The sequence below is a fragment of the Geotrypetes seraphini genome, chromosome 3 (assembly GCF_902459505.1).
Source record: "Geotrypetes seraphini chromosome 3, aGeoSer1.1, whole genome shotgun sequence".
Taxonomy (NCBI): domain Eukaryota; kingdom Metazoa; phylum Chordata; class Amphibia; order Gymnophiona; family Dermophiidae; genus Geotrypetes; species Geotrypetes seraphini.
In genome coordinates, this window is record NC_047086.1 from 403,100,958 (window position 1) to 403,125,081 (window position 24,124).

General features: G+C 46.5%; 1 protein-coding gene across 3 annotated transcripts in view; it reads left to right on the forward strand.

The window, feature by feature from the left end:
• NFKBIE (NFKB inhibitor epsilon) overlaps positions 1–23,593 on the forward strand; it is a 63,883-nt gene extending 40,290 nt beyond the window's left edge. Inside the window, exons 3-6 of one of the 3 annotated variants that reach the window (XM_033938013.1) lie at positions 6,224–6,443; positions 7,430–7,518; positions 21,208–21,456; positions 22,913–23,593. In XM_033938013.1, the coding sequence (XP_033793904.1) occupies positions 6,224–6,443; positions 7,430–7,518; positions 21,208–21,456; positions 22,913–23,020 (666 nt within the window). In that variant the 3' untranslated portion in view covers positions 23,021–23,593. The other 2 variants (XM_033938015.1, XM_033938014.1) reach the window with 2 other exon arrangements.
• Positions 23,594–24,124: the final 531 nt, after the last annotated feature.

Sequence of the window (24,124 nt, forward strand, 5' to 3'; positions counted from 1 at the left end):
TTATGTTGTTAATATACAGATAAAAATCAAAAAAATAACCAACAAATATTCAGAATAAAACTGCTAATAGTGGAAAGAAACAGGCTGAAAGGCAAGTAACTAACATGGAGAAAAAGACCTCAGTGTTTCAAGGAAACAACCAAGAAACTATATGTTCAGTTATAAACTGCCATACAAAACACATCCCAGGTCAAAAAACTCCATGGAAAAGATTCATAAAGATACAGTTTAAAATACACAAGTTAAACTGCAAAAAAAACAGCAAAAAACTGTAAAAACTTGCACTTATCTTCCATTCATCTCCCACAAGCAGTGGAAATAAATATCCGTTGCTCCAATACGGAACCAGACACACTTTTCAAAGAATGAACTCAGTATACGTTGATTATTGTTGACCTGTCTCTGCCTAAAGGGCCTATTTTCTTTTATATAACAACTTTGTTGTTAAAATTACTTTAATCATCCGCTATGCATGCCTTGGATCCATATAGTGGACTAGAGTTGAAGTTAAGCTATAATGATTTTTCTTGTAACAAGTTTGGGAGCAGAAATGTTTATATTAGTACTTTATTGGCTTATCTTTATTTTTCTGTACAAGTGATACTTGAATTGTAAATTGAAAATATAAATAAATTTAAAAAAAAATAAATAAAAAGGTTCTGTAAAAAGAAATGTTTTTAATAATTTAAAACTCTGAAAATTATTTTTTTTTTTTTTTTTTTTTTTTTTGAATTCTTTATTTATTGGATTATTCATTACAATATCTTTGTAACAAACATACATGAATGAACATAAAAAAATACAAAATGTAAATTCCCAACCGGGAATTTAACATAATATATAAGAAAACTAATTCAACCGTATCCTAGTCCACATTAAAGCTGATCGCCAGTACAAATAACAACATCAAAGCAAATCTTTCTATCTACTATCTAGGAACAGGCAAATGGCTATTATATGTATTATACATCATCCTCCAAAAATAAACTAAATATAAGAAATTAAACTTTCAACAAAGGTTTCTCTTTAATAAAATCTTCCACCTGGGCTGGATCAAAAAACACATATTTATCACTTCCATATGAGATCAGGCATTTACATGGAAATTTTAAAAAGAAAGTAGCTCCGACTGCCAAAACCTTGGGCTTTAGCTGAAGGAACTGTTTCCTCTTAAACTGAGTTTGTCTAGAGACATCTGGAAAAATTATCACTCGTTGACCACAAAACATCTCTTGCTTTTTCAGGAAATATAATTTCAAGATATCTTGTTTCTCAAGCTCTGTCTTGAAGGTCACGAGAAGTGTTGCTCGTTTCTCAATTATGTCCTTAGATGACTCCAAAAACTGTGATACATTCAAACTCTCAGGTGATACTATTCTATCCGTTCCACCTTCCTCTACCTTTTCTTTGGAATCTCTTGAAATGTAATATAAATTATCGACCTCAAAGGTCTCCACTTTATTATACTGTAATATCTCCCTCAAATACATTTTCAAGAGTTCCATTGAAGAAAGGTAATGTGTGATGGGAAAATTTAACAAACGAAGATTCTTCACTCTAATAGCATTTTCCATTTTCTCTAATTTAGTATGTAACATCATACTATCCTTTATATTAGAAACAGCACTAGCTTGTAAATTACCTACTGCCTGATCTAACTTTTCAACCTTTACAGCTGTTTCTCCAATTTTATTATTTTGTTCTTTAATTTTCACAGTTACATCAGATGAAAATTGACATAAGTTCAAAACGGTTTTTTTGTAAAGATGACTCTATTCTGTTAATGCTAAGCCAAACATCATTTAAAGTGATCACTTTATCCTTGGGGAGAACGTCCGAGCTTGGCCCAGTAATCATCTGCACTGGGGTTAGTTCTTTAGCTTGCCCCAAGGATTGTCCTGAAACCTCCAGACCAGATAATAACAATGATTGAGGGGAAGAAGAAGTTATTCCTTCCTTAAAAGGGGAAGGAGATTCTTCTAACCTTAGGGAATAAGATGGTTGAGGAGGTGGTGTTGGTTCCCCAGAAGATAAGGAGACAGCTTGAATATTAAAAGTTACCTGTTCCTCAACAGGAGGTAAGACAGGAACCACAAGATGGCGATCCATCGGGCCTGTTGTTCCAGCAGATGGTATTGCTTTGGCTTTCCTCTTACCCATGCTGAAGAATCAGTAGTCCTGCTCCCTGCTCCTCTTAGGCTCCGAAGGGGCTCAAAAGGGGCAAGCCCCTTTAGCCACGCCCCTTTAGCCACGCCCCTTTAGCCACGCCCCTTTAGCCACGCCCCTTTAGCCACGCCCCTTTAGCCACGCCCCTTCGGCTCGCGACCCGGGGCTCGCAACCGCGGGCCGCGTACCGCGGCTGGACCGCTTTTTAAAGGATTCTTAAAAAGGACCCTCTCAGCTGGAAGAAGTCGGGCAGCTGCGGGACTGCCTGTCCCGATGGTAAGAGTGCTAACCAGCACTAGCGACAGGCTCCCTCGGCGGCTGGCTGGCTTTTTAAAGGATTCTTAAAAAGGACCCTCTCAGCTGGAAGAAGTCGGGCAGCTGCGGGACTGCCTGTCCCGATGGTAAGAGTGCTAACCAGCACTAGCGACAGGCTCCCTCGGCGGCTGGCTGGCTTTTTAAAGGATTCTTAAAAAGGACCCTCTCAGCTGGAAGAAGTCGGGCAGCTGCGGGACTGCCTGTCCCGATGGTAAGAGTGCTAACCAGCACTAGCGACAGGCTCCCTTGGCGGCTGGCTGGCTTTTTAAAGGATTCTTAAAAAGGACCCTCTCAGCTGGAAGAAGTCGGGCAGCTGCGGGACTGCCTGTCCCGATGGTAAGAGTGCTAACCAGCACTAGCGACCTGAAAATTATTACTCATTCTCAATTGTCCAACCAGATTATTCCAAAACTTCACCTCTGCCCCGAAATAGTCATAGCTTTGGTACTAACGTACCTCACAGATAAACGCATCGTGTTCTCCGATCTTAAGGATTGACAGGACTGATGTAATGTCACAGCACACAATAGATAATATCATGGTATTCCTTGGTGAATTGCTTGAAAAATCAGTACCTTAAACACTACTTGAGATTTAAAAGGTAGACAATTTAAACTTCGTAGTAAAGGTGTCACATGCTCAAATTTACTGCCACCAAAGATTAAACGTGCTGCAGCATTCTGAACCATTTGTAAAGATCTACATTTGGGTGATGACATACCCAAATACAATGCATTACAGTAATCCAGCCTTTGCAACATAACACTCTGAACTACAAGACAAAAATCATAAGAGGTCGGCACAGGTTTTAATCTACTCAAAAGCTGCTTCTGAAAGAAAGTAGATTTAATGACAGAGAAAACCTGATCCTTCATGGATATAAGAGAATCTATCCAAACGCCTAAAATTTTCTTTTTCTTTCGCACTGTAAGTCTATAAACCGTTATTAAGATGGCTTGGGGAAATCCACTGCTTATTCCTAGGATAAGCAGCATCAAATTTGTTTTACTTCTTGGGATTTTGCCAGGTACTTGTGAACTGAGTTGGCCACTGTTAGAAATATATGACACTTTCACACAGACAGTAAAGAAGAAAGCTATAACACAGGCCAAAAGAAATAAACCCAGAGACAAAGGTGTTCAAGCAATAACCTCGTTGACATAAAAACCTCCCCTGGAATAGGAAAGCTCTGGGCGATGCAATGAAAGCTCAATTAAATCAAGACGACAAAATTTTTTTATATATAACTTATCTCAGACTGACGATTGGTACACCAACTGTGGCCAGTGCTTCACAATTCTGCTGCCTCTGGGTGTGACCAATCCAATCGCAAACTTTAACATGGGACTCGTAAAATGTGTCTCCCTGCACATTAAGATGGCCAGATAGACCTTTGGTCTGTCCTAGTGTGGCAATTCTTTAAGTTCTTATCCTTGTAAAAAGAGACAAGAGATGATCCCTGGGTCCTGCTGTAGGTCCAGCTGCTCAGAAGTCAGATTGTCTTGTTTAAAGGCCCCTGGAGCAGAGTTGCTCATCTCCAGATCTCTTGTGGCCACACTGGGCCTCTTCTCCCTTGAAAAGAGGAGACTGAGAGGGGACATGATTGAAACATTCAAGATAATGAAGGGAATAGACTTAGTAGATAAAGACAGGTTGTTCACCCTCTCCAAGGTAGAGAGAATGAGAGAGCACTCGCTAAAGTTAAAAGGGGATCAATTCCGTACAAACGTAAGGCAGTTCTTCACCCAGAGAGTGGTAGAAAACTGGAATGCTCTTCCGGAGACTGTTACAGAGTAAAACACCCTCCAGGGATTCAAGATAAAGTTAGACAAGTTCCTGTTGAACCAGAACGTACGCAGGTAAGGCTAGACTCGGGGCACTGGTCTTTGACCTAAGGGCTGCTGCATGAGCGGACTGCTGGGCAGGATGGACCACTGGTCTGACCCAGCAGTGGCAATTCTTATGTTCACTTGACAGAGCAAGCACACTGGCCCACTCTGCTAGTCATTGCTTTTACTTGTCTCTGATTTATATTCTAAATTCATTTTCTAGTTATTCAGCCTTCATTCGTATTACTTGGTAGCAGATGCATGGCCCGTCTCATTTTCCCTCTTTTTACTGTAACTTTCTCAGTATAGCTGTGAACAATGAAAGTGCACTCCTTTAAACAACATCACTTCACTGGCCTCTGCCTGGGAGTTACCAGTGGAGAGAACCTAAGAATAGCCCTACTGGGTCAGACCGATGGTCCATCTAGCTCAGTATCCTGCCTTCACAGTGGCCAATCCAGGTCACAAGTACCTGACAAACCCAAATAGTGGCAACATTCCATGCTACCCATCCAGGGCAAGCAGTCTCAATAGCAGACTATAGACTTTTCCTCCTGGAACTTATCTAAACCTTTTTTAAATCCAAATATGTTAACCGCTGTTACCACATCCTCTGGCAACATGTTCCAGAACTAAACTATTCAGGTGAAAAAATAATTACTTCCTTTTTGTTTTAAAAGTATTCCCATGTAACTTCGATTGTTTTGATGGAGTAGAAAGTTGATTCGCTTCTGCTCATTGTACATCACTCAGGATTTTGTAGACTTCAATCATATCTCCCCTCAGTTGTCTCTTTTCCAAGCTGAGGAGCCCTAATCTTTTTAGTCTTTCTTCAAACGAGAGGAGTTCCATCCCCTTTATCATATTGGTTGCTCTTTGAAATTTTTCTAATTCCGCTATATCTTTTTTTGAGATATAGCAAACCTAAGTGAATGCAATACTCAGAGGTCGTACCATGGAGCGGTACAAAAACATTATAACATTGTTAGTCTTGTTTGCCATCCATTTTCTAATAATTCTTAGCATCTTGTTTACTTTTTGGCTGCTGCCATACATTGGGCGGTATTGTCTGCAATGACACACAGATCTTTTTCCTGACCTTAACATCTGGCAACTATGAAAGTTAGAATTACTCAACCAGTAACAGAGGTTCTCCCTGAACAGCAGGATAAGTCAGCCACACAAACTTCACTCCCCAGCACCACTCCCTGGGATGAACCTTCTTACAGCTCAAGAAAGCACAAAGGTAAGAATGGACATGAACTATGGTGGAGGATGGCCTACACCTTCTCAGAATGGTGGTCTAGACTTTTTAGAGTTCTAGGAGAGTTCATCTGTCCATGGGACCGTCAGGTGACATCACTAATATGTGGATGACTTATTCTGCTGTCCATGGAGAAACCCCCATTACAGATAAGTAACCTCCAGTTTTTCACTTGTGTCTGTAAGCTAAAGATGTGGCCATTGTGCTTTAGAAGAAACCTGTCTGACTTCTACAATACATTAGAGATTTTATATTCATTTGTTGGGCACATTACAGAATAATTTGCTAATGTTACTGTTGACGCATAACCTCTGTGATTACTTGGGTTAGTGGTACCCCTTGTTTGTAGATCGATGTAATTTTCCCCTCTAATCACATCTTAGGGAAATGGTCAGAGGATAGAGTCAGTTTAAATTGTTCTGGTTGTGTTATTTCTCCATCACTGGATGTTACTGTGAGGCAGAACTTGTATCTCCAAATCAGGAATATTTCCTGATCCTCATATTCATGTGTTGCGAAGTTATATGAAGTGGCAAAAAAAAAAAAAAGAACTTCAAAGTCCAAAGGAGAGACCAAAGATGATCCCTGGGCAGAAATCAGATTTCCCTCCCTTTTATGGCTCTAACCGCTATCCTTATGCTCTGTGCAGTCTCCTCTCCACCTGGCAGTGTACTTGGATCAAGCAGAGGTAGTGAAGGCTCTGGTGCAGAAAGGTGTGAATGTGGAACTACAGGATCAGAATGGGGACACTCCTCTGCATATAGCTTGTGAATGGGATCACTTGCATTGTGCCCAGATTCTGCTGCAGGAAGATGAGCCTGAGAACAGCTTCCTGATACAGCAAAACCTGCAACTTCAAAACTGGAAAGGTAAGAGAGAGGAAAGGGGGGCTGAGGGTAGAGGAGAGAGAGTGCAGCCTGAAGATTCCAGAGACAGCAGCCAGAATGTGCTACAGGAGGGAGGGAGCCTCACAAATGGCAGTGAGACGCTGATGACAATATGGGAAGATCTGCAGAAATAGGGGTAATTTAAAAGGGTTACAAATGAGTGGTAGAAGTTATTGTGTGATAAATATAAAAACATAAGAGTTGCCATACTGGGACAGACCAACAGTCCCATCAGACACAGTATCCTGTTTCCAACAGTGGTCAACCCAGGTCACAAGTACCTGGCAAAATCCCCAAGGAGAAAACCAGATTTTATGCTGCTTATCAGGAATAGGCCGTGGATTTCCCCAAGCTATCTTAATAATGGCCTATGGACTTCTCTTTTAGGAAATTATCCAAATATATTTTTAAAATCCTGCTAAGCTAACATCTTTTACTACATTCTCCAACAACCAATTCCAGAGTTTAGTTACCTACCTTTAAATATAAGCTTTCCATTTTTGTGGATTTTTTTTTTTTTTTTAAACTTGGAAGGCTTATTAAGCACAGAAAACAGGCACTTTGATTTTTGGATTTACCTGGCCTTGCACTCATTTCTTTCTCAGTACTGGTGCTTGCAGGCTTACACAGGCTTTCTTCTGCTTCCAGAAGAAATCAGGACCATCAGATTTAGAAATCCTTTCTTCAAGCTTTCCACTGCCAGCTCTGAGCTATTTTTCCAGTGTTGCCAAAACCCTCAATAGTGGAGGGAAGAGATCTCAGGATTGTTAGCTTTTGTCTTGAGGCCTCTTTTCTCCACTACTGAATGTTTGGCTTTACTCTATGATCACAGTTATCACACAGTAGCTTCTGTCTCTCATTTGTGAGCCAATTGGTATTCAGTCTCATCCCAGATTCTAGTTTTGTAGATAGTTTAAGAGAGCCGGATTTCCTATTTCTCTCTCTGCACATTTTCTCTCTCCTCCCAGGTTTAGCATGTCTGCATATTGCTACCCTGAAGCAGAGCTGTGCTCTCATCTCCCTGCTGCTCAGGAGAGGCGCTGATATTAATGTGCAGGTAGGCGTGGGAATATTGGGTTCTTGTCCTTACCCTAAAGATCTCCCAAGAGGAGCAAAAAGCTAGGGTGTAGCTAGCTGCTTCCGCAGAGCACGCCTGCCAGTTATTAGGGGAGAGGGATCCAGTCTGCCTGAAGCTGAAGATAGCATAGTCTACTAGCATACAAAAATGTATCTGTAAGACCTAGTGGTTCAAATCCCAAGATTACCACACTAATAAACCCACTATACTAGTTTTATCATTTAGCAGATATTATTCTAAAAATCTATATGAAGTATTCATCTCCAATTTTTTCAATCTTTTTTTCCAAATTTTCTATTCTTTAGGGAAAAAGCCTCAGAGTTCAAGCTATTAATCCATTTGGGTCACAAAAAGTGACAGATTCACTTAGCTTACATTTCCGTCATTAGCGAAAAACCCTTACCGTATTTTTCGCTCCATAAGACGCACCTGACCATAAAACGCACCCTGGATTTAGAGCAGGAAAACAAGAAAAAAACCCATTCTGAACCAAATTCTCCCTGTCAGGCTCTTCATCCTGTCCCCCCCTCTAGTGGTAGGCCGGGACAAGGCATAGGGCAGGCAGGGACAGGCCACAGATGTCAAGGCAGATGACTTTTTAAAATATGCAATGTCACCTCAGTAACAACTATAGAAAAATAGACAAATATAGTGCAAAATATAGACATCAGATATAAATTCTCAAAACGGACACATTTTGATCACTAAATTGAAAATAAAATCATTTTTCCTACCTTTATTGTCTGATGATTTCTTTCTTTCTTTCTTTCCTCAGGCCCAACAATGTCCCTTCTTCCCTCCCTCTTTCCTGTGTCCCCCCCTCAATGCCTTCCAGCCTTTGTCCTCTTCCTCCCCCCATTGTCTGGTGATTTCTTTCTTTCTTTCCTTCCTCAAGCCGAATAATTGACACTTCCTCCCTCCCTCCTATGTTCCCCTCACTGCCTTCCAGCTTTGTCCTCTCCCCCCCTCAACTCAGGCCGAACAATTGTCCCTTCCTTCCTCCGTCCTATGTTCCCCTCACTGCCTTCCAGCCTCTGTCCTCTTCTGCCCCCCCCACCAAGCCTGCCTGCCTGCCTGCTGGATTTAATTACCTCCCTTGCTGCCGCTGTGAGGACACGTCGACAAAGCAGCAGCAGGGGGGGACTCCTGGCTCAGCAGGGCAGCACCGGAATGGAAGGAATTGCTGGGAAGGGACAGGCGGGTGCAGCAATTGCACGCCACCAGCCTAGAAGCTTTACCCCTGACGTCAATTCTGATGTCTGAGAGAAGGACCGGGCCAGCCAATGGCTGCGGGCGAGGGGGCGGGTGGCGGTCTAAATAAGGTAAGGGAGGGAGGGAGGATTTGGGTATTCGCTCCATAGAACATACCTTTTTTTCCACCCACTTGCATCTTATGGAGCAAAAAAATACGGTAATTACTTTTTCTTTAGCACTCTCCAGACCAGTAGAGGTTAACTTTACGATTGGGTATATATCTAATCATGACCAGCAGGTGGAGACTGAAAACAAAACTTTGGGACAGTATATCCTAGCCCCTCCTCTCTATTTCCCTCAGTCTTCTTTCAGTCTCCAGCAGGTGTTGAGTGATCTGTACCCATCTCCCTTGGTAGGGCTGTTGGAATTTGTTTAGAGGTTTATTGTCCCTGTTTTTAGCCGGACGGAGCTTGGACGGACTCTGTTTGGGGGTTCGTCCGACCTCGGGGGTGTCAAACCCGGCGGGTCACGAGCGGGGTCCCTCCCCCCACTTCCTCCACCTCCCCATATTTTTTTAGAGGAGCCTCAGCAGTAAGCCTTGCCCCCTAAATCAAGCAAGGCATATTGCTTCGAGAGCCTGTGGAGTCTGTTCTGTAAAAAAAAAAAAAAAAAAAATCCTGAGGTAGTGCTGGTCTGGAGGGTTGTATCCCTTTAAGAAAACTGTATTTTACTGTATTTTTTCAACTAACCGGCACTTTTTTACAGCTAGGTCGCGTATGGAGCAATGAGCACTTCTAAAGGGAAAAAGTGCTCATTGTGCTCCAGACGCGAGGCACTCGCGGCCGGCCTGTGCAAGCGGTGTTCAGGCCGGTGCGGTGGAGGAGCTCCGTCGGCAGCGGCTGCAGGCGCCCAGAGCTCCCCGCCGATGGTGCCTCGCGAGTCGGCAGGGAACGGTGGAGAAGCCCGGTCTTCTCCGTCCGCCCACGGAGGGATTCCCCGAGCCGCCGACGGTCGGGTTTTAGAGGATTCCCTCTCAGCTGATATTTTGACAGCTGATGCCGGCTTGCCTGTTTTAGCGGCTGAGACTATTCAGGTCTCTCAGCCGCTTCAGGCTGTGGAGGGAGCTGTTTTGGCGGGAAAGACGCCATCTTCTCTGTCTGGCCCCTCCATTTTGTCTTCCACCTCAGGTGACCTTCCCCCTGTTTTGTCTACGCAGGGGCAGGTTTCTGCTGGGTCCCCTGCTGTGGCAGGGAGTCCCTTGGGACCCTCGGGGGGTTTTTCCCCTGATTTTTTCTTTTCATTATGCAAAGCCTATTTTCAGGCGGCTGGGGGTCCCGGTTGCGCCCAGGGGGTCTCGGGGGGTGGGGTTTCCTCCGCGCTCCCTGCGGCTTTGCCTCTCTCGTCTGACGTGACGTCCCCTCCGCCGCCTCTCTTGTCCAAGCGTCCGCGGGTGTCGTGGGACGAGGATTTGTGGTCGGAGGAACGTGTCGGTATGGAGGAGGACCTGGACCCTTCTGAGGAATTCCAGGACCCTCTGGAGGGGACGGAAGCTGGCGGCGGGTTGTCGGGTTTCCCGTTCTCCAGTGACGAGGCGTCCGTGGTGCGCCTTTTTCAGAGAGATGAGCTGCCTGACCTTATTCAACAGGTTTCTTCGGCTTTGCGTTTTGAGGACGCGCCGCCGGAGACTCCGCGTGTGGGGGACCCTCTGTTACGAGGGATCCGTTCCGTTTCCCGCTCTTTTCCTATGCATCAGGATATTCGGGATATTATTCTTGAGCAGTGGAAAACGCCGGAGACGCCGTTTCGGCTGGCGCGCAGCATGGCTCGCCTGTATCCCATTCCTGAAGGGGATCGGGCTACGTTAGCTTCGCCAGTCGTGGATGCGGTGGTCTCGGCTATTTCCAAGCGGCATACCGTGCCTGTTGAGGGCGGTTCTGCCTTGCGGGACTCTGAGGAGCGCAAATTGGAGAACATCCTTAAGCAAAATTTTCAAGTCTCTGCTTTTGGGGTCCAGGCGGCTATTTGTGGGGGACTGGTCGCTCGCGCCGTGTTTCGGTGGGCGGAGCGGGTCTTGGATCGAGAGTCTGACGACTGGTCTCTGGTGGATCAGGAGGTAGCAAAGATTGAGATGGCTGCCTCATTCCTCTCGGATGCTCTGTATGACTTGGTGCGGATCTCGGCTAAGTCCATGGCTTTTGGCGTGGCCGCAAGGCGTGTGTTGTGGCTGCGCGCTTGGGCGGCGGATGCTGCGTCCAAAGCTAAGCTTACTAAATTTCCCTTTCGGGGGTCGTTTTTATTTGGAGAGGACTTGGATAAGTTGATTCAGACTCTGTCGGACTCGAAAGTTCCCCGTTTGCCGGAGGACCGTGCCCGCCCGGCGTCTCGGGGGGGTGCGGCCCGGGGGCGTTTGCGGGAATTTCGCAAGTATCGCCCTGGGCGTGGGGCTGCTTCTTTCCAGTCTCCGGGGTTTTCCCGGGGTCGGTTCTTCCAGCGCATGCAGCCCTTTCGGGGGGCCCGTCAGGGGGCAGGGAACCCCTCCGCCGGTTCCCCCGCTTCCCGTCCTGCACAATGACGCCTTGCCGGCGCCCCCCTTGGTTCCGGTGGGGGCCCGGCTGCGCGACTTTTTTCCCAAATGGGCCGAGATCACGTCCGATCAGTGGGTCCTGGAGGTGGTGCGGGACGGTTATGCCCTGGAGTTCGCCCGCTCTCTGCCGGATTTTTTCCTCGTTTCTCCGTGTCAGACTCCGGGGAAGAAGCAGGCTTTTCGCCAGACCCTTCAGCGCTTGCTAGATCTCAGGGCAGTAGTTCCGGTGCCCCCCCCGGAGTGGGGCACGGGCAGGTACTCCATTTACTTTGTGGTGCCCAAGAAGGAGGGGACTTTTCGGCCCATCCTCGATTTGAAAGGGGTCAACAGGGCTCTCAAGGTTCCCTCTTTCCGTATGGAAACGCTGCGGTCGGTCATTCTGGCGGTTCAGCCGGGGGAGTTTCTCACTTCTCTCGATCTGACGGAGGCCTACTTGCATGTTCCTATTCGGACCTCTCATCAGCGTTTCCTGCGCTTTGCGATCTTGGGTCGGCACTATCAGTTCTGTGCGCTTCCCTTTGGGCTGGCCACGGCTCCCCGGACGTTCACCAAGGTGATGGTGGTCGTCGCGGCAGCCTTGCGGTCGGAGGGCATTCTGGTACACCCCTACCTGGACGACTGGTTAATTCGGGCCAAGTCGTTGCAGGAAAGCTACCGGGTTACGGCTCGGGTGGTGGAGTTTCTCCGGTCGCTGGGCTGGGTGGTCAACCTTTCCAAGAGTCGGTTGGTTCCGGCTCAGCGTCTGGAGTACCTCGGGGTGCTGTTCGACACCTCCTTGGGGAAGGTCTTCCTCCCAGAGGCCCGGGTGAGCAAATTGCAGTCTCAGATTCGCCTGCTTTTGGCGTCCCGGTGTCCTCGGGCGCGAGATTTCCTCCAGGTCCTGGGGTCGATGGCGGCGTCCCTGGACGTGGTGAGGTGGGCGCGGGCCCACATGCGTCCTCTTCAGTATGCTCTGCTCCGGAGGTGGTCTCCCCAGAGGCACGGGATGGATGTTCCGGTTCCCCTGCGAGGCTTGGCGCGCTGCAGTCTGCGTTGGTGGCTCTGGACCCCTCACCTAGTTCAGGGGGTGGGTCTGGATCTTCCGCAGTGGACGGTGCTCCTTACGGATGCGAGTCTCCTGGGTTGGGGGGCCCAGTGTCTGGGTCACTCTGCTCAGGGAACCTGGTCCACGGAGGAGGCCTCCTGGTCGATCAACGTGTTGGAGACCAGGGCGGTCCGGCTGGCGCTGTTGGCTTTCCACTCCCTTTTGTTGGGCAAGTCGGTCAGAGTCCTGTCGGACAATGCCACGGCAGTGGCTTATGTCAATCGTCAGGGGGGCACCAAGAGCACTCTGGTGGCGCAGGAGGCGGCTCGGCTCATGGTTTGGGCGGAGTCGCATCTTCTGGACCTCTCGGCCTCTCACATTGCCGGGGTAGAAAACGTTCAGGCGGACTTCCTCAGTCGTCACTTCTTGGATCCGGGAGAGTGGTGTCTCGGCGCCGAGGCGTTTCAGTTGCTAGTGCGTGCTTGGGGGCAGCCCCTGATGGATCTGATGGCTACAAGTGGCAACGCCAAAGTACCCCGCTTCTTCAGTCGTCGCAGGGACGGTCTGGCCGAGGGTCTGGATGCTCTGGTCCAACCGTGGCCAACGGAGGGGCTGTTGTATGTGTTCCCTCCTTGGCCATTAGTAGGCAGAGTACTGCTTCGCATTGTTCGCCATCCGGGGCTGGTGGTCTTGGTGGCTCCGGATTGGCCTCGTCGTCCGTGGTATGCGGATCTGGTGAGGCATCTGGTGGCGGATCCTCTTCCTCTGCCTCTCGAGTGCGATCTTCTGACGCAGGGTCCCATTCCCATGTTCGACCCGTCTCCCTTTTGTCTTACGGCTTGGCTCTTGAAAGGGGCCGCCTGAGTAAGAAGGGATATTCCGACAAGGTGATCTCTACACTTTTGGGGTCCCGGAGGCTTTCTACCTCTCGGGCTTATGTACGGGTTTGGCGTCTGTTTGAGGAATGGTGCCGAGCGCGGGGAGTGGTCTCCTTTCGCGCTTCTCTGCCTAACATTCTAGAGTTTTTGCAGGATGGCCTGGATAGGGGCCTGGCCTGGTCTTCTCTTCGGGTTCATCTGGCGGCCCTGTCGGCTTTTCGGGGGCTGGTGACAGGTCAGCGTTTGTCAGCCATTCCTGATGTGATTCGCTTTCTTAGGGCGGCCAAGTTGCTCAGGCCTCCCATAAGGCCCTCGATTCCCTCTTGGGATCTCAATCTGGTTCTCTCTGTTCTAGTGCGCCCTCCTTTCGAGCCGTTGGATGGCTGTTCGTTGAAGGACCTTACGCTGAAGTCGGTCTTTTTGGTGGCCATTACTTCCGCTAGACGGGTGTCGGAGCTACAGGCTTTCTCTTGTAGGGCTCCCTTCCTGGAGTTTTCAAAGGAGCGGGTTGTTTTGCGGCCTGTTCCTTCCTTTCTGCCGAAGGTAGTTTCTCCTTTTCATGTCAATCAATCGGTGGTCCTCCCGGTCTTGGGTAGTCGGGAGGGTTCTTCTGAGCAACGACAGCTGCGCAAGTTGGATGTCGGTCGGGTCCTCCATGCTTATGTGCAGCGGACCCGGGATTTTCGGAGCTCCGATCATCTCTTTGTGCTTCTGGCGGGTCCTCGTCGGGGGGCTGGCGCTTCTAAGGCTACTTTTGCGCGCTGGATCAAGGAGACGATCGCTTCCGCTTATCTTCTGAGTCAGAAGCCGGTTCCGGAGTTTCTCAGGGCTCATTCCACTAGGGGTCAGGCGGCTTCTTGGGCTGAGTCGTCGCTCGTGCCTCCGGTGGATATTTGTAAGGCTGCGGTTTGGTCCTCCTTGCATTCATTTGTTCGGCATTATCGGGTAGATGTTCAGGCGCGTCGGGACGCGGTGTTCGGTGAGCGTGTTCTGGTATCGGCCCTTCGGGGGTCCCGCCCGTGAGAGGGACTGCTTTGGTACGTCCCAATCGTAAAGTTAACCTCTACTGGTCTGGAGAGTGCTAAAGAAGGAGAAATTAGGTTCTTACCTGCTAATTTACTTTCTTTTAGCTTCTCCAGACCAGTAGAGGTCCCCACCCTGTCTGTTGTTGTTGTTGTTGGGGCTGTTGCGCGGGCAGTTTTTGGTTTTTGCTGCGGGTTCTAGTATTTTTCTAGGGCCGGGGAGAATTGAAGAACAGCGGCTGTGGCTCGGCTGGCTTAGCTGGCGAGCTGTGGGGACCTTCTTCCTTCGGGAATTTCTCCTCTGCATTTTCCAACAGCATTTTTTGGGTATGTTATTGGTTACTCCTTTCGGAGTATTGTTTTTTCTCTCTGTTGTTTCCAGTTCTTGGTTCTGCTTGGCTATTCGGCAGACTGAGGGAAATAGAGAGGAGGGGCTAGGATATACTGTCCCAAAGTTTTGTTTTCAGTCTCCACCTGCTGGTCATGATTAGATATATACCCAATCGTAAAGTTAACCTCTACTGGTCTGGAGAAGCTAAAAGAAAGTAAATTAGCAGGTAAGAACCTAATTTCTCCTTTTGCTCTTTATTTCTTTTTTTTTTTTTAATATATAAATTGTTCATTTAATGTTATTTCTTAAAAGTCACACTCTTGCAACCCGTGTATATATCCTATTAGAAATTCATTGTTAATTATCTTCAATAGTTTACACCCTACTGCTAAACAGGTAGCATAAAAATCAAGAGGGGCCATTCTATCGCTACTATTGTTTAAGGTTATACTCCATACGATTCAGTCTTTTCCTTTATATAGATTTAAGTATGGAAAAATTTTGACTTATCTTTAGATGCTTTGTTTATAAAGTTCACCAAACACTTCTATCCCAATGATGTCTTCAATGTTTGGCGTATTCCCAAGGCCACTGTTTAACAATGGGTTAATAGCTTGAACACTGAGGCTTTTTCCCTAAAGAATAGAAGATTGGGGGGGAAAAAAATTGGAGATGAACCCTTTGTATAGGTTTTTAGAATAATATCTGCTAAATCAGGGGTGTCAAAGTCCCTCCTCGAGGGCCGCAATCCAGTCGGGTTTTCAGGATTTCCCCAATGAATATGCATGAGATCTATTTGCATGCACTACTTTCATTGTATGCTAATAGATCTTATGCATATTCATTGGGGAAATTCTGAAAACCCGACTGGATTGCGGCCCTAGAGGAGGGACTTTGAGACCCCTGTGCTAAATGATAACCCCAGTATAGTGAGTTTATTAGTGTGATAGTCTAATAACAGTCTTTGGAGTCCCCTCCCAGTTTCTACCTTGGACCACAACATGTGCAACACCAGCCTTGAAGCACTGTGTGGGACCAATGGATTTGGTTAACCTCCTTATTAGGTTCTGGACCTTGTATCCTTGAGTCTTTCTGCTTTTTATGGTCCAGCTTGACCACCGGCTTTCCAGACTTACCTTTAAAGGACCCTGAAGGTCTAATGATTTCTTTGGGGCAGAAGCATCCCATATTGATTGTGCCTCAGGTGGCTCCATACTCAAAGTAGTGACTGCAATTTCCCACAGCAACCTCATGAGACTGTCACAGGTCACAGATGCCATTTTGGAATTGGGAATAGCAGAAGTCTCCTGATCATGCCATTCTCAATAACAAAATGGCAGCCGCAACCCTCCTGCAGCAGTTTTCAAGTCACCATTTTGAATACGGAGCCATTTGAATAGGGAGCAGGAGCAACACTGGATGCTCCTGCCCTAAAGAAATAACTAGACCACAAGGGTCTTTCAAATGTAGATCTGGGAGGGTGGGTTGCGGTTTTGCAACAGCAGTGGGGGCAGGGCCATTTTTTCAGTTCCAGTTGAAAATTCTCAGGGCATTTTTAGCCAGAACCAGAACCCAAATTTCCTAAACTGATATTCGATCGGCCTCTGTTCTATTTTTCCATCAGGCCATTTTGTTCTCTGGAGGAGCATTTGAGTGGGTTGATGGAGAAGTTAGTTTGTACTAAAAGGAGTAAGAAAGTGTGTTCTTGTACAATCTCATTCCATTCCTGAACAAGTAGGTTATGCATCCCCAGTTGTCAAACTGCTTGTAGGAAACTCATTTACATAACTTTTTTCAGACCCTCCCCTCTTATTTCAAGATTGCCCTCAGGGATTCAGTTGTTTTCCCTACAGGCAAGACAGTAGGACCTAGTCTTTTCTGCTCGTGTTTATTTTTCTTTAAAGTCAGTATTTTGCATTTCACACCTTCATGCTGCAGAGGTTCCTAACAGGGACAGCTCTAGCTGTGGGAGATCACAGACTTTGAGGAGAAAAAGTCTGTTTCCAGGGGGTTGGCTGCCTGGCAGTGCACCATCTCTACATTCTGCACTTTGGACTGGGGCTCAGGGACCATTCCTTTGGGAGCTGGCTCACCCCAGGTATGTCTGCTAGTGGGTTTGAGTGCAGGCTGCGTGGCTCTGTGAAGGCATGTCCGGAATTGAGTCCGACTGCATTCCTCTGCCAAGTCGAGTGCCCGGCATGTTCCATAGATGGCAGTGTTCCCTGGCAATGGGATTCAGGACAGAGAGGCAATCAGAAGACCAGCAGTCCGGTTATAAGGCTTGTTGAGGCAGAGGATCTCCCTGTAAACTGTTTCAGCTTCCTTTACTGCAGCTTCCAGCACAGCATAGCACAGTGAGTACAGGGCTGAAAGCCTGTTTCAGAAATTTTGGGGGTTCTTTAAAAGTGAGTTTTGAGCAGTTTGGGAGTTAGCCTGATTCTCACCCCCACCCCCACCTCTACCCTTAAAATCCCCAAATCGCCATGTTTTGGGGTTTCCTGTGTTGGTTTTTTTTCTGTAAATTACACCTGCAGCAGCTATCTTTGATTTTTTTTTTTTTTTCCCCGATTTGAATTTAGTTATTTTTTTGCCTCCTACAAGCAAGAAAACCACTAAGATGGATTCTCCAGGGCAAGATTCTTTGGATTTATGCCCTGTTTGCGGTTGATGGCTGTTTGATAAGCGGCTGTGTACCAAGTGCGTTGCTGTGTGGGAGAAATGGCAAAATATTGTCTGCCCAAGTTCCCTCGACCCCTGAAGGGAGGGGGGGTCCTGCTTTTCTCCAGCTGGAGGCAGCCCAAAAAGTTGAAAGGCCCTGAAAACAGTGCCCCAGTGTAGAGAATGACATGGGGACAAATTTTCCCCATCCCCGCGGGAACTCATTTTCCTGTCTCGGCGAGTTCTTTTCCTGCCCTGTTCTTACAAGCTCTATCCTCATCTGCACAAGCCTCAAACACTTTAAAATCATAAGTGTTTGAGTTTTGCATGGTTAAGGCAGAGCTTACAGAAATGGGACAGGGAGCGACAAAACTCACAGGGACGGGATGGGAAAATTGAGTTCCTGCAGGGACAGGGACTAATTTGTCCCCGTGTCATTCTCTACCCCTGTGGCCCCAGTGAAATGCAGCCGCAATTTGGCGTCCAAGGCGCACAAGTTCTAAGGGGTTTCCAGGTGGTTGCTGCTGACTCAAGATGACAAGATTTCCCCCGGACTTTATTAACATGATGTATCAGGCTTATTTGGCCAAGAAAAAAGCATCTTTCGTGCCTCCTCTGACATCCTTGCCAGGTACGGGGGTTCCTCTTCCCTGGACATGGGTCTTAAGTCCAGTTAGATTTTCTGAAATAGGTAGGGAAGGATTGGGGGTTTTCTATTTTATTTACATTTGTCATATTTATTAAATGTATTACATAATATTTAAATCATTATAAAATATGAATATAAGTATGATATATTGTACTTAAAGTGTTCATGAAGAAAATCAAGTGTGTATTTATAAGATTATATGAATTTTTCTGATACACTTGTTGTAATATGCAAAACTGAATAAAGAAATTTAAGTCCATTCTCCCCGAATTGTCTAAGGATATGTCACCAGCTGATGACACGGATAACCAGGATGCCCTGACCATCCCTTTGCTTACACAGGCTTGTACTACCACTGCGAGGGATGTTGCAGCGTTCGTGGACCTCCAGGATCCAGATCTATGTGAAGTTCCAGATCTAGGAGAGGCTCTGGTCAGTTTGATCTCTGAATCCCTGAATCTGGTCAGTTTGAAGTTGGAGGTTGGGCAGTCAGCTGCTGTAGAAAGCTCTCTTATGAGTAGCGAGAAACCGCAGGCGGCTTCTTTCTGTGATCATCCAGACATTGTCAAGATGCTCACGGACCCCTGAGGGTCTCTTGAGATGCACTCAAGCCATGTCCAAGCTCTATTTAATGGCGTTCAATTTCTATTTTATTGTAAACCGTCTTGAATTGTGCTGCTAGTAAGATGGTATATGTAATTTAATAATTGATAACCAGCATTTTGCATCCCCAAAAGTGGATTCCTTGGTGGCTCAGATCAGTAAGCGCACCTCTCTCCTTAGTGATGGTGGGTGGTGCTAAAGGATACACAGGACCACAGAACTGATTTTGTCCTCAAACGCCTCTCTGACTCTGTGGCTGCTGGGCTAAAAGTGGCAGCGGCTGCTTCCTTTGTGGCCAGAGCTTGTCATTCCAAGTTCAGCCATGATCCTGACACTATTGTGATCCAGGATCTGCCCTTTTTGATTTGGGGGGTAGTTATATTCAGACACCTTGTATGATATCTTCACAGTGTTCAGCAAGCTATTGGCGTATTTCATTTTGGCTCATAGGATGCTGTGGATCCAACAATGGTCCCAGTGACTCATCCTTCAAGGTGACCCTGAGTAGGCTTCCTTTTAGAGAGCAATTGCTATTCAGTAAAGGTCTGGATGACCTTATGGCTAGTGTGCAGGACCATAAACCTAAGTCTTTTGCCAGATAATAGGCCTTGGCCCCCTAGAGGTTCGGGGCTTCTTAGCTTTCCCTTCAGGCATTCCCGTCAATACTTTGGGGGCATCTTGGAGCAACATTCTCAACCAGCCAAACAGAGGTTCAGTGGTTCCCGGTGCCAGCAGTCGATGGGGAGCTGCTCGGCTTTGACCTCTAAGAAACAGGTCTGATGCCAGGCCTCTGCTCCTCTGCAGATCAATGCTCTTGGTCTTCCTGGCAGAATGGAGGGCCATCACCACTGACCGCTGGGTCTTGGATATTCTTCGGGGTATGGCTACAAACTCAAGCTTCATCGGCCCCTGTCAGATCTCGATACAGAGGCTGGAAAATGCAGCATGGATGGAGGCAACACTTCAAAGGTTGCTGAGCATCACGGTCATTGAGCCTGTTCCGGAGCACGGTTCAAATTGGGGCAGATACTCGATATACTTCATTGTGTCAAAGAGAGGCTCCAAAGACTAGAGACCGATCCTGGACCTCAAAGTGATCAAGGTTTCAAGGTTTATTAAATATTTGATAAATCGCTATATCTTTATACAAAGCGATGTACATTAAAATACAATTAATTAAGATAAAAACATACAATAAATCAATCAATAAATGATCAATAGGGCCCTCAATAGTTCCTTGTTTCAGGTAATCGCCTCGGTGGCTCTGGGGGAATTCTTAGGTCTCCATCAGAGAAGCTATCTCCATATTCCCATCTTTCTAGATCACAGGAGATACCTGAGGTTCCATGTGTTGCAGCAGCATTACCAATTTGCAGCACTACGCTTTGGGTTGGCGACGGTGCCTAGGACCTTCACCAAGGTGATAGTAGTGGTGGCAGCCCACCTGCGCATGCTCTGAGTTCTGATCCACCCATATCTGGATGACTGGTTAATCAGGACTCAGTCGGAGTCCGAGGGACTTCAGGCGGTTCACCGAGACATCCATGTTCTTTTGTGACTTACACAGAATTATAGGATGTTGCGAGTAAGAAATTTTTAAATAAAATAAACCCAGCATACTTTCACCAAATTTTACAAGATTAATGTGACGGCCAAGCAGGATGCTATTTTTGGTTCCTCCGTTTCGGCAGCAACTCATCAGTCCCACCCTGACTATGGGACTGCTCTGTTAACATAGAAACATAGAAATAGACGGCAGATAAGGGCCCACGGCCCATCTAGTCTGCCCACCTTAATGTCCCTCCCCTACCTTTGCCCTGTGAAGAGATCCCATGTGCCGATCCCATTTGGCCTTAAAATCAGGCACGCTGCTGGCCTCAATCACCTGTAGTGGAAGACCATTCCAGCGATCAACCACTCTTTCAGTGAAAAAGAATTTCCTGGTGTCACCTCGTAGTTTCCCGCCCCTGATTTTCCACGGATGCCCTCTTGTTGTCGTGGGACCCTTGAAAAAGAAGATATGTTACATCCTACTTGTCCAGTAATAGAGCGGGATTGTACAAGAGCGAAAGATTAGGTTCTTTCCTTTGCTAATCTTCTTTCATGTAAATGCATGCTCTATTCCTGGAACCTGCCCTGAGATTTACTGATTCGCCAATTTGTTTGCCTTAACAAGTATGGGTAAGTTGGACTTCTGGTTTCCTGACCAGCCTTTCTAAGAGTACCATCAAAATATGTTTTGCATTTTGCATTGGGGGGTCTGTAGTTGTAGCGCCCCCTTCTGTTAGGGCAGGCTGTTTCTCCTTATAGCATAGTTTATTTCAGGTTTATACTGTTTCAATTGTTTGATTGTTATATTTTCATGTTATGAGCAAACTAGACTGATTTGTCAAGGAGTTTCCCCATACCCCTCCCTTTTGTCTATGTCCTCTACAGACTGAATCCCCAACGGCAGTCCTGAGTGAGAGGGGAGGGTCTGAAAAATTATGTAAATGAGCTTCCTACAAGTAGTCTTGCGACTGGGGATGCATAACCCACTTGTCCAGGACTAGAGCGTGGATTTAGAAGAAAGAAAATTAGCAAAGGTAAGAACCTAATCTTTTGTTGTGGTTTTGCCCACAAGGGCCTCAGGCAGAAAGGAGGTCAAGACTGCAGAGAGGATCTTACACCAGCATCTCAGCTTGACTGGTAGTTTCCATTTGCCTGGCCTGATTTTTCTTTCCAGGAGGGTACTGGCGGGAAGACACCCCTCCACTTTGCAGTGGAGACACAGGACCGGAGTGTGGTAAGCTATCTGCTGAGGAAGGGTGCACTGGTGGATGCCCTCATGTTCAATGGCTGCACACCGCTGCATCTGGCAGTGGGCAGGAAAGATACTGCCCTAGCCAGTCTCTTATGCCATTCAGGAGCTGACACCCTGCTGAGGAACATAGAGGATGAGACGGCACAGGACCTAGCAAATGGAAACGATGATGTAAGATTTCTTCTTCCTCCTTACTATAATGATGAACTTTTGAAACACGAGTTTCTGGCTGGTGTGTTTCCAGAGGAATTGAGAAATAAGCATACAATTCTTTAGCCATGATAGTCCACTTTCAAGATTATTTTATTTAGTAATCAAAACAAAATATAAGCTGCTAACCTTTTTATTGGACATTATTTGAGCTTGTGGAGGTGAACACCTCCCTCCTCAGTTCAAAACAAGCTGTACATATATCTTGCTGGTCAGTGAGTGGCCTGACCTGAGAAGGGAGGTGTTCACCTCCAAAAACTTGTCCCATGTATCGTCTTATATATATATTTTTTGTTGGTTTTATTTTTGTTCATTAAACTCTGGCTATGTCATAGAAAATGAAGGTCATAAATGGGTAATATTTAGAGTATGATCAGCACCGAGAGGGATAGAGCAAACACAGCAAAAAACAGCAAAAAAAAAGCACAAAGAGCCTCAATGAACAGGGACTTGTCTTTATTGATCAAACACAAGCCATGTTTTGGCATACAACGCCTGCATTGGGGGTTGACCAATGAGCAAAATACGATTACCAAACTTCAGGGAGCAGAATTGGTCTTAAAGGCTGAGCACAGAGAGCAATCTCTTAGTCCTGTGTTGCTCGGGCCATAGCACTGATTCTGATCCCCCAAAGTTTGGTAATCATATTTTGCTCATTGGCTGACCCTTGATGCAGGGAATAGTACGCCGAAACACGGCTCGTGTTTGGCCAATAAAGACTAGGTCCTTTGTGCTTTTTTTGCTGTATAATATTTAGAGTATATAAACTTCTGAATTACACTTGCTATCTTTCTCAGGATTGAAAAGGGCTATTTGTGGTCCAGGATTGAGACATGAATTCAGGGACAGTGGGTGTAGGGAGCCACAGCCCTGTTATCTCATCCTCTCCCAGCAGGAGGTGCTGTGGGAAATGATGCAGGAGCACTGGTGTGGAAGAACTCACAGATCTTGCAGTCTCAGCCCCTCTCAGGAGAAAGTGCTATGGGGACTGGTTCAAGAACACTAGGTGTCAAGAGCCAGAGTTACTGCAATTCCAGCTTCTCCTAGAAGGAGGCTCTCTAAGGAATGCTGGTGTGGAAAGGCTCACAGTTCTGCAATCTCAGGCTCTCCCAGCAGGGAACACTATAGGGAATGTGGTGGGTATTTTTGTGTGGTGGGTTTTTGGGGTTTTTTTTTTGGTAGTAGTAGTAGTGTATCTGAAGCCTTATGATGCAGTGTTGTCTGTGGTATGTCATATGCATGCCTGAGCCTGCCACCTGTTACCCATCTGAAGAACGTCCTTTTGCTCTGGAGTAGACTCCAGGTCTGTCTAGCTGTTTTATTACATTGTACTGTTGTATGAATTAAGAATTGACCAGCATTGTCCTTACAAGGCGACCACCAAGTGCAAACCCCTACTGTCTTTGTCTTGCCTCAGCTTCTTGACCTTCTGCACTTTGATGATTTGAAGATTTCGGGGAAGCCGGTGGTGTGGTCAGAGCGACGCAGAAGGAATCGGTACGACCCCAAGAGAGGAAATGATTAAAAGGCTCCTGAGACCAACAGTGAAAGTGGGTCTATCCTGCACCTTCTAGGAGCAGGAGACAGAGGCTAGCTGTCAAGTGACACTTAATTACTGAACTGTGATGCCCAAGGGATCCTTTACCCTTGTGCTGAGGGGATATGGAGCACATGTCAGTCTCAGTATGATACACAGACTGAAGATTAGTAACGGTGGTGGCCACTGAAATGGAATAAAGTTGTCTGAACCAGGCCTTAATGCTGCTGCTGACTGCTCTGGAATCCCCAAAGTCCACCTGCTCTTGGTACAGAAGCTGCCAAGGAGAGGCAGAGAGCACAGATAACTTATGCCTCGGCTAATTGCACTTTCCCTTGTGCTGAGCAGTCATATGCTACGTTCTATGAGTTATTTTTAGAGACGGAGGTCCTGGGTGGTGCAAGGAATGCAGAAAGCTACCACCCCTCCCACTTGTGCTGCCGTTGTGTTAGTCCTCTGAAGGGTCCAATTTGCCCCTGCCTTTTCTGTCTTGTCTAGCATTCTTCTATATACAATTTGTGAGACTTCTACATTTGTAAATAAAGAATGAAGAAAAATGTTTGTGTGACTCCTGGTGCCTTTACCGAAATCTGTGTCCTGAGCACAGGAAGCTTCTGCCCATACTGTGCTAGCTAATTCTACCATTACTACTTATCGTTTCTATAGTGCTGCTAGACATACACAGTGTAAGAGATGATCCTTGCTCAATAGAGTTGATGGTCTAATTAGAAGTAATGGTTCATCTTCGGGGGCTGAAGGGACTTGGGGCAGAGGAAGAGTCTCTCATCCACTTAAATTGCATTGAATATTGAGGCCAAAATTACCCCCCCCCCAAATAAAAAAACAAAAAACCACCCCAAAGAAACCAACCAACAAAAAAACCCCCAACAACCCAACATTCTCTCACTAATTGAAAAGTGCTCAGGACACCAGAGAAAGGATAGTGGTAATTTAAGATGATGTCCAGAAAGGGAAGTTTTTTCCTTTTCTTTTTATTGTTACATTCATTTGTATTATAAAGAAGGGGTGTGTTGTTTTTTTTCCTGGATTTCATTTTAATTGCCTCTATTATCCTTCATCTGGTGCACCTTA